The 14,605-nt window shown below is 38.5% G+C and overlaps 1 protein-coding gene across 2 annotated transcripts; it reads left to right on the top strand.

Moving 5' to 3' along the window:
- The first annotated feature begins 4,075 nt into the window (after positions 1-4,075).
- On the top strand, positions 4,076-12,444 carry LOC119502666 (gasdermin-E-like). 2 transcript variants are annotated; one of them, XM_037793735.1, is made up of 10 exons: positions 4,076-4,378; positions 7,357-7,585; positions 7,895-8,087; positions 8,765-8,942; positions 9,049-9,169; positions 9,792-9,893; positions 10,774-10,895; positions 11,143-11,326; positions 11,454-11,524; positions 12,040-12,444. In XM_037793735.1, exons 2-10 carry the CDS (start codon positions 7,375-7,377, stop codon positions 12,268-12,270), a joined length of 1,413 nt encoding a protein of 470 aa, XP_037649663.1. In that variant the 5' UTR covers positions 4,076-4,378; positions 7,357-7,374; the 3' UTR covers positions 12,271-12,444. The 2 variants fall into 2 exon arrangements, with proteins under 2 accessions (XP_037649663.1, XP_037649662.1); XM_037793734.1 differs by having other exon boundaries at positions 4,077-4,378; positions 7,332-7,585.
- Positions 12,445-14,605: the final 2,161 nt, after the last annotated feature.

The following is a 14,605-nucleotide window of genomic DNA, read 5'->3' as shown; positions in this document are numbered from 1 at the left end:
CCGAAAACCAGCAAAGCAAACCCTCCCAAAACTGTTTCCTGTTTAAATAAAATTTGTAATGGGCAATATGTTGGACATCAATCAAGACAATTAAAAGCAAAGAAAGAATAATTAAATAATAACAAATACATAAACAGAACATTTTGTTCTTTATTATTATTATTATTATTATTACAATTATTAGTGTTAATATTATTAATATTAGTATTCATATTTTGGCTTATTTTTTGACTGTGGGAGGAAACCAGAGCACCTGGAGATAACCCACGCTGGCACGGGGAGAACATGCAAACTCCACACAAAAAGAATAATTAAATAATACCAAATACATAAACAGAACATTTTGTGACTTGGTTATTATTCATATTGTTATTGTTATTATAACTATTACTATTAGTGGTAGTATTTTATTAGTATTAGTGTTCATATTTTTGGCATATTTTTTGACTGGGAGAAACCGGAGCACCCGGAGGAAACCCACGCTGGCACGGGGAGAACATGCAAACTCCACACAGAAAGCCCAGGTTCTCACCGATACCTTCTTCCTGTAAGGTGACAGAGCTCACCTCTGCACCACCATGCCAGCTCTTCATGTTGTCCTACTGCGCCATCTTGTCCAAGACCTTCTTCAAGGGAAACCTGTCTTCGTATCCAATATGTCCATGAACTCCGGCTGGTCGGCGTGTCCCTGGAGCATCTCCCGTCCGTGGCGTCTGTGCAGAAATACAATTTCCCGTTTAGCGATTTAGTTTATAAGCACAATGTCCAGAAGGATATACAATTCTGACAAAGATTGAACAAACAAACAGTATTTTTCACAGGAATTACAAATCTTGTAACCCACCTGACTTCTGGGGCAGCATCCAATGCCAGCTTAGTGACAGCAGCAAGGAAACGCTTTGCGATGGTATCCCTTGCTATCAAGATCTCATCCTCTCCAACGATGTCCATCAGCTGGCGGAAGTGCTGTGTTGTGCTGCCTTATCACTGCAGCATTACGGTGGCTGAGGAAGGACAAAGACAAGAGAATTTCAGACAAATCCTGCAACTATGTGTTCATTTAATTTACTTTAAGTGCTGCTGCTACACTTCCTACTAAATTCTGATCAAATTCTCTCACCTCAGCCCATTGAGTAGAGCGGTCAGTATTCTTTCCTCCACCAGCGTGATGATGTGTTGATATTAGGGCTGTATATTGGCAAGAATCTGGCGATACAATACGTATCATGATACTGGGGTTACGATTCAATATATTGCGATACTGTAAGTAAGGCGATATATTGCTATATATATAATTTTAGGAAAACTGTCATAGTATAAAGAACACACCAACATATGCATAAAATCTGAGTAAAAAAAGTTTACTTCTTTATGCAATCAGAACAGCAGGATCTGCATTTGCATTTATCACAGTCTCTGTAACATCCAACATCATAGCACTACTTTGAGAGGGAGCATCTCTCTGTAAATGAAATAAAGTATTGACTGAGTTGATTTTTGCATGTTAACTATTAATTAAAAATCGGTAGTGTTTTTGAGAAATTATACAATATCATTAAACATAATATCCCGATATTCGATTTTTTCGATATTTTCTTACACCCATAGTGCAAATCTTTGATATTCAACTTGTTATGAGTTCATAGATACCAAATACCTAATTGTGCTCCTTGTAGTTTCTGAGATACAGCCATTTTCTTATCATACTATATCTAATCTTTTTCAGCCACAGTTTGACCAATTTTTTAAAATGTCTTCACATTTGTGCTTCGGCAAGCCCAGAGAACACTTCAAAAAGAAATACAAAATTTCAGTTGCAGAAACAAATGGGTTAAGTGTTTAAAATTAGTTCCACCTCAACCAGTTACAACATTAAAAAAAAAAGTAATTAAAATAATACAGTAATACACATAATAAAACTTTAAAAAAGGGGCAATTGTACATAATGAGTTGATGCTAATGTTCACTGTGTTGATATAGCTTTACTTTTACATTAGTAAAACTTCTGAATACTTCTTCCACCACTGCTGCTGGTGGCCACCGGACCCTAAGCAGCCTGTTTGTAGTCCTGAACCATAGTGTTTGTGCATCCATACGTCAGGGTAACAGAGGCCCATTATCTCTACATCTGAGTGAGTGACAACTCCCTGTCGGCCTTTACAAAGTTACTACTTATCACCACTGGTCACAAACCAAAACACACCCACCACCCACCCACCCACACATACACACATTCTTCTAACCCAAATCCTCTTACATCATTTCACTTTCTGGGCGCCAACGACACCACACGCACAAAATATGATTTCCTTTAAAGTGAAGGGGATTGCCACCCATCTGACTCATTTTTAAAATGACGTTTTTGACAGAAAGGTAAAAAAAAATTGCACTTTCCTGACAGTAGTGCATGAGACAGGTAATGTGAAAAAAAGAATGTGACTCTGTGTCCTTCGGTGTCCTCCAGTGCTCCTAATGGCATCTGCAAGATTTCACAGACCGGAGGAAAACAAACAACCAATCAGAGCCGAGCTGGAGCCTGACATCTCTGAGAAGCCTTCAATCACTCACGAACTCCGACCAAACGGTCAAACTAGGCAGCGCTGATCAAATATGAATTAATATTCTGTTACTGTAATGCCTATTTCTCCCATAAAATGTTTTCAGAAACATCTTGTAGTGTATTGTTTAGCTGTAAAATGAGAAAGTTTGCACTGGCCGGTGAGCGGTGCTTGGTATTACCTCATCTGATCTCAACATGGCTGCTGGGTCATAAACCTGATCGGAAATGACGATTGATTGACAGCTGCCTCCTGTTGAATGAACAGCCATTAGGAACGCTCTCTCTCTGAAATGACCTGTGATTGGCCAAAGTCTCCTGTAGATGTTTTACAGCCTGAAAACAGAGCCATGAGGAGGTGCAGAAGTCTAGTTTTCTCTCAGAGCACTTGAATTACAATATGCTGAAAGGTTATTATGGAATTTTTGCCAAATGATGCCAAAAACATTCTGCCTACTGCAGGTTTAATGCTGTGAATTAAACAAAAACACGTGGTTAAGTTCAGGCAACAAAACTACTTAGTTAGGTTAAGGAAAAAAACAACATGGTTTGGCTTAAAACTACTGTTTGTACAGTGAAAATGACACTGATCATTGTGTACACAAATGAACAACTCATGTAACGGGACACGGACAGCAGTCTCCTGGATGAAAGCCTTGTGTTTGTCGGATCTATCCATCTCTCCTTCCATCCACCTGGTGTGTCTCTTTCGCGCTTTAAACTACGTCACCACAACACTTCCCCTGAGCGTTTAATATTGTTTATTTATTATTCTGGTTAATGGAAAGCCCGGTGCATTTCATACCGCAGCTAAAGGGTACCTTGTGCGCTGATATCCGACAGCTGTGACAAAGCATCGTTTTTTTACGTCCTGGCAATAAGAACGGACTTCTTAGTCATTTGTAGAAAAGTTTGAACTTTTCACCAGATCCTTCACTAGAGGAGTTTCCCATTACAGGATGTGGGTCTATCTGGTGGCATAACCACGACTACTGTCCTACTTACAAACCATCAGTTTTAGCAGCAAGATGGTATGAGTGTACCAATATGACACGATTTGCAAGTATTTCCACTCTTAATTTATTTTGAAAACCCAAAGAGGCAAGTCTGCTCATGTCCTGAAACACCCCCACACACACCCTCACACACAGCCGTGTACTTCTATCTTTGTGAGGACACTTATTGACATAATGCATTCCTTAGCCCCTTACCCCAATCTTAACCATCACAGCTAAATGCATGACCCCAACCCTTACACTAACCCTAACCTAAACATAATTCTAACCTGGACCTTAAAACCAAGTTTGAACCCTCAAACAGGCCTTTGAAGGTCTGTCCCCAAAGAGAGGACCGGCCAAAATGTCCTCATTCTGAAGGTTCTAAAACTCAAATTGGTCCTCACAAAGATAGGTATACAAGAACACACACACACACACACACACACACACACACATACCAGAGTTCATATGATCATAATTAACTCTCCAGTGGGCGTGTGGGAGGAGGAAGCGGTGTGTGTGTGTACTCTCCTCTGTGAAGTGGATAACTGTATACAGTCAACCTCTCTGCCACCATTCAGCCACAGCTCTGACCGAACACTGCTGCTATCAGTGATTCCTTTTACAGCCTGTTATAGTTGTGTAATAACACTGCAAAGGGTGTCATAAGTACACCCAGAAGACTACTTTGCTGCGCGCTTGGACACTTTGGGTCTACTTTTACGCATGGCAGCATCGGTGACATTCCAGGAGTGACAACTGGACGGACCGGAGCTCTGAACATACACCAACTCGTATAGAGTTGTTTATGAACTAATTTAAGGTAAGATACATTTATAAATGAGTAATTTATCTGTGTTTTTGGGAGACAGAAAAACAACAACAGGACTCTATTCTCAGTCCAGTCTACTTGAGATAACCAGTGGTCTTTTTTTTCTTATGATTTATGTTTAATTTCCCAGTCAGAAGCTGATTTTCCGTGATCTCTGCTACATTTATTTTTGATTTCACGCTCATAATCCAAGTCATGCGTCCTTAAGGCTCGTGCGCATGCTGATCTCACCGTGCAAGCACGCGCAGCTCTCTAGACTAGAATAAGTGGACTGCCGGGAAATACACACGCGCGCGCTGGCACACGTGCAAGTGCCTGACATTAAGTGTCCTGACATTAACAACTGATTTATTATTATTATTTCTTTTACTTTATATGTACACTGTTAAGAATTTCCCAGTAAAATAACAGTAAAGAACTGGCAGCAGGGTTGCCTTTATGTTGCTGTAAAATTAAAATTATACTGTTGCTAAAATGTACAGCTTTGTACTGTTAAGGAAAAGTACAGTTTTTTTTTATTAATTTCACAGTATTTTACAGTTAATTTATTGTTTAAAGATACATTATATAGCTGTTTTTCACCTTCCTTTTACATTATCTTACTGATTTGTTTTAATGCACTATTTAGGTTGTATTTTTTACATACATTTTAATAAACATAATTTTTTTGCCTAGATGAATAGACTTAGCAGGTTACAGACATAGGAATAGTCATACTAAATACAATTAAAGGCTATAATAGACTTGTTGACACTTTTCCCCAAATGTCTGTCTATAGCTGGCTACAAGCACAGAATGCAAACCATAACAACATGTGAGTGAAGAACAGAGCTAATTCACTGATTTTCCAATCATGTACAATGTACAAGCCTTACATGTGCAGATCAGGTCCCAGAATTCAAGAAATACTGCATGAAACTGTTACTTATGATACTTTAGACAGTTGACCAGCAGTAAAGTGCTGTTCTTTAAGAATGCATTATAGTTCAGTTAAAAAACCAAAGCCTATGAGTGTAATTTAACAGGTTTTCTTTTGTATTAACAGTAAAGCACTGTTTTTAGCAATACCAGGTTAATACTGTTGAAATCCTGCTGTGAATTAACAGCAATTGTTTACAGTGCACTGATTATTTTTTCTTTACCAACGGTTTGTATTGGCAAAAACTGTTTATGGGAAATTTCTTTATATTATATTATATCTTTTTATATGTACTTTTTATATACATAAGCATTGATGATACTTTAAAAAAAAAAAAGGTATACATTTTGTGGGTTGTTTGCTTTGTGGTGATTTGCCACTGAAGGGATTTAAACCTGCAGTAAGCAGAATATTTTTGGCATCATTGGGCAAAAATTCCATAATAACCTTTCAGCATATTGTAATACAAGTGTTCTGAGAGAAAACTAGATTTCTGCGACTCCTCATGGTTCTGTTTTCAGGCTTTAAAAAATCTAGCTTGTGACGGGAGACTTTGACCAATCACAGGTCATTTCAGTAAGAGAGAAACTTTCTCATTTTACAGCTAAACAGTGCACTACGAGATGTTTCTGAAAACATTTGAGGAGAGAAATAGGCATTACAGTAACAGAATATTGATTCATATTTGATCAGCGCTGCCTAGTTTGACCGTCTGATCGGAGTTGGCGAGTGATTGACAGCTGCTCAGAGACGGCAGACTCCAGCTCCGCTCTGATTGGTTGTTTTCCTCCGGTCTGAGAAATCTTGCAGATGCCATCAGGACCACCGGAGGACACAGAGGCACATGATTTTTTTTATTTCAGATAACCTGTCTCCTGCACCACTGTCAGGATATAGTGACCGTACAAACATAACTAAAAACATAACTTTTTTTTAATCATATTTGCTCCATTTCTACCCACTGCAGCTTTAATCACTGAATTTTTCTTTACCAAATGTTTATATTGGCAAATATTTTTTATGAAAAATTTTACTTTTTTCTACTCTATATATAGTCTACCTTTTATAGATAAGCATTGATAACACTTTAAAAAAAAAAAAGTATTATTAAGCATTATATATTTACCTTACATGACTGCTATACATTTGCTCACACATAGCCCGACCCTGGTGAATCGTTACTCTATGTCACCATAACCACCTGAAGAAGTATATGTTTAGTCAGAATGTAGAATTTAGTCACATGTTAAAGGTTATTCCTATTATTATGTATTTTTGTCTCTCTTGTTTTCTTGGTGCAGATCACACTAGAAAGAAACATCAATTATTTAGAAACAGCATATTTGAGCTTTTGGGATTGGAGTTTGTGGGTTAGGTAAAGGTTCCCACTGACGTAACAACAACTCTTTAATCATTTAGAGCAAATGACTCAACACACTGAAAGCATTTCAAGTCACGAGGAGTTTGTTTGGGGGAAGATGATGGCGTTCTTGATTTAAGTCAGGGGAAAAACCTCCACGTAGGAGGTCTGAGCTCTCCCCTGTTTTATATTCATCTCCCTAACTGGCCTCTTTCTCTGTCCTCCAGCCAGTGCTGCGTTCTTTTGGTTTGAACATTTCTCAAACCAACAGGCTCAAACTTTCTTCTATTCCTTCTCTCTCTCGCTTCCCTCGCAGCACAACTCTTCCTCACGCCTGATTACTTTAAATATTTAAGCTATGAAAGCTGAGCCGGTAGGATTAGCGAGCCAGGGTGTGTGTTTATGTGCACGCCTGTGTTTGTGGTCACTGACAATATCCAGGAGACTTCCTTTATGCCTTATATGTCACTGCCAATTGCAGAGTCGTGTGGGGGTACATGGACCCATAAACACCCACACAGACTCTTCTTGGCTTCCGGGACTTCTCGAAACTATCTAGAGGGGAAAACCGGGGAGAATAGCAAATGGAAATCACCCTTAGTGGTTTAGTAGTTGGGTAAAAGCACTGCCCCAGAGATCTTGTCTTTGCTCTCTGTGCTTTCTAGTTTCTATTCTCTCCTCTTCGTCCAGCCGTCTGCAGCAGAAGCCATGTTTTCCAAAGCCACTGCCAACTTCCTCCGCCAGATTGACCCTGAAGGAAGCCTCATCCACGTGTCCAGAGTGAACGACTCACAAAAACTGGTCTCCATGGCACTGGTCGTCAAACGCAACCGCAACTGGTTCTGGCAGAGCCCCAAGTACCAGCCAACGGATTTCACCCTCAGCGACCTGCTGCAAGGCGACAAGGTGCTCAGTCCAGGTATGTTTATGTTTATTTATTTTGCACAAATTTAGACAACATTCAACGTAAAAAAAAAAAAAAAAAAAAAAAAAATATATACACAGTGCAGGAAGAGGCAAAAAACAATATGAAAGATAGGGATAAATTAAAGTATAATAAAGAGTAAGGAGACAGTTTGTGGGGACAAGAGGACTATAACCCTTCTATGTACTGTAGGTGTGCACATGATGCCAAATGAATAGAAATTGCTCAAGCCATATGAATGTCATATTTTATTTTCCCCCACGTACATCTATATTTATGTTCACACCACACGTGTTTTGTCAGGAGTGTCCGAGAAACCCTTCCTGACCTACAAGGGGACGTTCAGTGACAAACTCTCTGGGAAGCTGGAAACCGAGGCTGGCTCCGTCAGCGTCTCACTAGAGGGACGGGGCTCTTCCAAGCTCCAGTCGTGCTTCGGCGAGCTGAAGAAAGAGGAACTGGATGTGAAGAAGCTGTTACGAGACTCCAGCCTCAGGTGTTAAATAATTCCCTTTTGCACGTTGTTACTAGTCAGCAGAAGGTGACAGGGTGATGACTTAATTTTTAATGAGCTGGATACTCTATAAATGTAGTTAGACATCAGACATTTGACACCTCAGACCAGTGACATGCAGAGCACAGAGATCATTAGTGTCATCTTACTTAAATACACTGGATCTGTCCTGGCTCTTGTGATTTGGATATCTGCTTCTAATGTGAATGCACTAGGGCTGTCAATCGATTAAAATATTTAATCGTGATTAATCATATGATTGTGTATAGTTAATCGTGATTAATTGCATATCAATCACACATTTTTTATGTGTTCAAAATGTACCGTAAAGGGAGATTTGTCAAGCATTTAATACTCTTATCAATATGGGAATGGACAAATATGTTTGTTTTATGCAAATGTGTGGATATATTTATTATTGGAAATCAAATAACAACACAAAACAATGACAAATATTGTCCAGAAACCCTCACAGGTACTGCATTTAGCATAATAAATATGCTCAAATCATCAATCAGCTAAAAATCGCAAGTTGTGTTAATGTGCTAAAGAAATTAGTGGCGTTTAAATGAATTTGCGTTAATCGCATTAACTTTGACAGCCCTAGAATACACTCATAGCTGGCTGATAATGATAAAAACAGTTTCCCTGTGCGTCAGGCTGGTGGACATGCAGAACCCGTTGGTGAAGCAGCTGGAGAAGCGAGCTGATGTGCTGGCAGTGGTGAAGGAGAGGATCCTCACCACCAACTCTTGCTCCGTCACCCAGACGAAGAAGGAGCAGTGCACCTTTCAGGGGATCCTCGGGCTGCTGGGCATGCTGGCGAACTCTGTGAAGGTGGGTGTGGGTGGAGTTGAGTCGTGTGTTTTCGGGAATTTAATAAAACATACAAAAAAAAAATTCTTACAGTGTGCGTGTGTATATAAATGACGTGTATTCACAGGTTTGTGTGAAGGACAGCAACGACATTGAGTCAGACAGTGATGTTTCCTTGGAGATCCCCTCTGGTACAGTCATCGCGTACAGCATCCTGGAACTGGAGATTAAAAAGAATGGACATTATGGTGAGTTTTATCGGTGACGTGTATCGGATTGATATGTGGTAAAAAAAAAAAATTTCTAGGGGGGAAAGTGTGAGTCACGAGTCACGAAGAGAAACGTTATCGTCTCCCGACCGCAGCTGGAGTGAACAGAGAGACACCGGCACCCGGTCAGAGACGAGCCCTGCGGAGCCCTGTCACTTCAAAGACACAGAGAACCTCTGTTGGTCTGGAGGAGGTGCAGGATTTATTTCTGCTCAAACGTCCAATGTACATTCATTAGATATTCTCAGAGCTAAATTAACTCTTCTGCAGTGTGTGCGCATGAACGTGAGGTGGAGCGAGAACGCGCGCGTTGTGTGAGTGAAGAAAAGCAGGCAGAGGAGCGGTCTGAACAGTGTAGCCACACGCGAGCGCGCATATGCAAGCGCGCATGGGACACCTACCTGGTAGATTTATACCTGTAAAAAGTTACAAACAGTCCCTTTAATAGTAATAGCAATTAGTTGATCATTTTAGCACCCCACAGGCTGATGTTGAAAGATGTGTCTTGATTGTGTCTTTAGTATATGTTTGTGCACCGGTGGGCGCATTCATCCATTTTACCGTACCCGTGTTATCTATGTTGTTGTGTGTGTATTTTCAGATATATGTCTACAACCGGGTACAATAGGAGGCATTGAGGCAGACACGCCTACGTCCTGGCCATCCCATGATTCCTTGAATGTGGTGGACGGCAAGTGCAACGGTGAGAAGGTTCCGGAGAAAGTACCTTTGAGTGCACTGCAAAATGGTTTGTGTCCATTAATTCACACATTTGGCCAGTTAACCATTAATGGTAAATAACTATGATGGTTATTTACACTCTCCATTTTTCTTTTTGTTTGTGAGCAAACTATCTTTAATACATATCAACATGAAATTATTGCAACTTTGAAGACAATATTAAGATATGTTGCTCAGTGGGATTTATTAATCTGTCATTAACAGTAACGTACACCATAATTTTGCCAAATAGTCAGCTTTCCATTCTCAGATTTCCAAATGACAGTGTAGTACAACCCTGTCCAACTCATCCATTCAGCTGTAAACTAACATATCAGTTGTTCCCAACTGAAAGTAAAAACTAAAACAAAGTCAAACAGGGCGCAGCCAGTTAGACTGTTATCAGCCTATGAAATTGGTGTTATATGTGGTTATAAGCCCCATCGATATGGGTCAGTAGGGCCCTGCTGCAACCAATAGTAGGTTTTATCATCTATTCACATGGTAGATCAACGAAAGAAGCTATAAAAGAACACGATAGCGACTTCTAGTGACCGTAGTAATTATGACAGGAGCAGAAGCGGATGTCGGGCGCTGTAGTGTAGACAGCTTGACACTCCATGGGTATATGTACTGTATATGTGTATTCATATTCATATGCCAAGTTTGGTGGTTGAATTATATGGATGGACGTGTTGATACATTGGATTTCAAATTTCAAATCAAGTTTAATTTGGAGTTATGAGCAAAAACCTCCTCTTAAACACATCAAACTATAGTGCATCCATCATATCAAAGGTGGATCACTGAGGCTCGCACCAGCCAAATTCAAATCTGATGCAGTATCTCCCGGTCTCTTACAGGATCACAGGAGATGGACCTTTCTCCTCTGGCCGAGCTCCCCCAGTCAACTCGATGTGCCTTGTTCAAGACCCTCCAAGAGACTCTGAAGGACAGAACTGCTCTGTCATATATGGAGGATTTGGTGAGTGATACACTGACACGACCCCAACACCAATACACTAGGTTTGTGGTGACCACGAGTCGGTTTGGGCTCATCTCTACAGGGCACATGTGGCTAATAGGACACAGTCTCCTGAAACCAGTTTATTTCATTTAAAGACAGTATCTAGAGGCAAAGGTCTGTGACACCTCTATGCTAGTTTGAACTACCATTCCTCTTTTCTTTTTTTTTTTTTTACATTTTCTCCATTTTCCCTCCTCTCTGTTAGCTGGAGCAGTTGTGCAGTAGTGAAACAGTCGATATGGCCGAGCATGAGGAGCTGTCGGAGAGTCAGAGGAAATCCTTGTCAGCCATACTGGACCGACCCGGCACAGACAGTGATGCTGAGGACAGCCAGTCTGGTGTCCCTGCCCACCTGAATGCAGCTCACCTGTTGGTCAGTGCCATGGAAGGTTAGTGCCAACCCCAGACTAAAGAGGCCTGTAAACATTTCCCTTTAAGTGCTTTGAGCAAAACAAGGCCAAGAATTTGTTTTTGACAGTTTAACCTTGTTGTGTTTTGTGTGTATTGCTTTTGTAGAGTTGCCTGATGAAACTCTGAGCCTCTTGAGCGAGAGCCGTCCTGATTTTCTGGAGGCCTTCGACACACTGGTTAGTTAACTTGTTATTATTTATCATTATTTATTATTATTATTATTATTATTATTATTATTATTATTAATAATAATAATAAAAATAATAATAATAATATTTGATTTTATCAGTGCAAAAAGTGTCAATTATTTGAATTTTTGTAATCATTAAAATTAAATTAAATAATTAATTATTAAGTATAAAATTAAAAAAAAAAATTATCTTGAAATTTACATTTGCTTGGCAGATTTAAAAAAAATGTTTTAAAGGAATAGTCGGACATTTTGGGAAATACGCTTATTTGATTTCTTGTCGAGAGTTAGATGAGAAGATTAATACTGTACACAGTACGGAAAGAACTATTAATCTTCTCATCTCACTCTCGGGAAGACAGCGAATAAGCGTATTGCCCAAAATGTCCAACTATTCCTTTAAGAAAAGTAAGATTCAAGCCTTATGACTTTGCAATAAAGAGCCATTTATCTTTTTTTTTATCAATCTATCCATCCATTTATCTATATCTATCTCCCCAGATGTGCAGGTTAAAGAAGAACTGCGAGCCTCTCTCCGTCCAGTGTCTCCCCGTCCCCCTGCAGGACAACCAGGCCTTCCAGCTGGCAGAGCAGCTGCTCAGCTCCATCAGTGTGACGCTGAAGCGAGACGGCGACAGGCTGTGGACGGAGACAGGAAATAAAGCAGGAGTCCTCCCGCTGGTCCTCAGTCTCAGCATACAGGGATTGTCCCTGCTGTCCAAAGAGCAATAGTAGTAGTAGTAATGTCTACATGTGCACTTTTCTTTTCTTTTTCGTGGATTGTATTCTCTCCATTTCTTTCTTTATTGTGAAGTTTATTTGAACCAAGATAAGCATAACATCTTTATATTATTATTATTGATTTTTTAATTATAAATTAATATTGTTGACACTATAAACGATATTAATTTATATTTTAAAAATGTTTACAGTGTCATACAGATATTACTATTATTATATTATTTTTCCTATATATATTTTTATTACTTAGCGTTCATATTTTTGTATGAAAAAGAAATATATATATTTTATATGATGATTTCTTATACCTGCAGCTCTTAGATTGTTCATCAACGTGTCTCACTCTTTTATAGCTAGTAAAGAGATTTGTACTTGATCAGGCACCTTACATAAATTTGTCGTACAAATTATTATTGCTTTGTATGAATCCAGTATTATTATTTTTATTTATACCTTTTCTAGCTCACTATAAAAACATCTTGTTCATCAATGGGTCGAGATAATTCAGTGACCCCCAGATTCACTGGATCTACTAAAAATACCTTTGGGATTAAACTAAAAAAACGCTCACAGTTTTTCAATTAACAAGAAAATTGAAAACATTTATTAATTTATACAGTATGCTGAAAACAGTGTTGCATGCCTATTTTTTATTGATGAGACTTCATTGTATTGCTGCTTCTGCTCCTCCGGATTTTCTATGAAGCTATTTTATTTATCAAGAAAACTTTATATTTAACATTCCCTGAAATACTGTCTTTAGATACCAAAAAACTACATTATATTAAAATGCCGTATTGATGTTTTCATATTTCATATTTCAAAGTTTTATGAAGCCATTTGTCCATTAACACTCTAATTTATTGTTCATTGGAAAAAAAAACATGTTTACTTTATTCTAATACATTTTGAAAAATCTTTACATTTAGGTCTCTGTCTGTGTCATTGTTCTATTGAAGTGTATCATTTTGTCTTACAGAAATGGCAAATAAAGTGTTTTATATTGCATGAACAGTATTTCCCAAAGATGAAGAAATGTGATGCAAAATTAAGAATTGTATTAATTTTTCTTGGAAGTATTTACAGAGAATGTTTACTTTTGAGATCCATCCCTGTAATCTGTGTGGAAAAGCTACAAACTATTAAACTTTAATTTTATTTTTCTTGGAAAATCTTTCTTATTTTTTAAGATTTATATTGTTATGACTAAGATCCCCAACAGCTTTTGTCTGATATTTTCAACATATCCATTGTCATGCATAATGTGAAATTAGATTCAATTAGTAATGAGCAACAAGTCTGAGAGAGTTTATTTTTATGATAGGCTATATACCAGACATACCATACTCACCTCTGTACAAGGGTGTGTATGCACTATGCTTATACATTGTACACCCATAACGGTGTTTTCCCTTACGGCTGATTAGTCCTTTTCTCAGTTCAGTGTGTGTATGTGTTCACAGACCATGAGAGATTCGCTGTTGCTGCACCTGTTAGGGTGGGACAACTCACACTATTTTATTCTTAGTTTATGCACTCAGGTACCAGTTAATTTTTCCGGTATTCGTTCATTTGGTACACTTTAGCCAGCAAGGCTGGATTACCAACCAGGCGAAGAGGGCAACTCTCCCACTGCCTCAGACCCCCATAGGGGCCCTTGGTTTGGAAAAATGTGATTAATTAAAAAATGTGTTGGAAATCTCACAGTTGAGTGTGAGTCTAGTCAGCCAGAATAATTGCAAACACGTGTGGGCATGCAGGATCTTTATGCTCAAACACGTCAGTACTGCCTAGTACTAAGCCTATTTTAAGATATCTTTCCCCTTCTTGATAAAATAGAGAAGTCTTGGACTGGATGCAAATACAAAAAGTACCTGATGTATACGCTGCCACATTTTGTATCGTCTGCGGTGTGAAGTATGACCTTTGATACATTTATGATCTGATGTAACTAAATCCCTGTTCCTGAAAACATTATGGTCAAAGGAGCTTTATTGTTAAATTAAAAAATATATATTGTTTTAAATTGTGCCTTGTGTGAAAAACACGTACTGAAACTATTATCCATCTGTTCTGGAAATGTACACCTCCACATAAACTGTGGCAAGATATTTGTAGGTTTATCTTGAAAAATATTATCTGTGACTTTGAACTTTTACTTGATTTTTTAGTTGTTGTTTTTTTATATATTTTTTATAATATATGAGAGAGAGTATTTTCTTATCAATCCCGTTATCATTGTCGCATATTTTTACATTCATAAATATAAATGTGTGAGAGTTAAACCTGTACTTTTCAAGAAAGAAATGGAACTACATATTAAGAC

The sequence above is a fragment of the Sebastes umbrosus genome, chromosome 15 (assembly GCF_015220745.1).
Source record: "Sebastes umbrosus isolate fSebUmb1 chromosome 15, fSebUmb1.pri, whole genome shotgun sequence".
NCBI classification, from domain to species: Eukaryota; Metazoa; Chordata; class Actinopteri; order Perciformes; family Sebastidae; genus Sebastes; species Sebastes umbrosus.
This window is presented reverse-complemented; position numbering and strand designations above follow the sequence as displayed.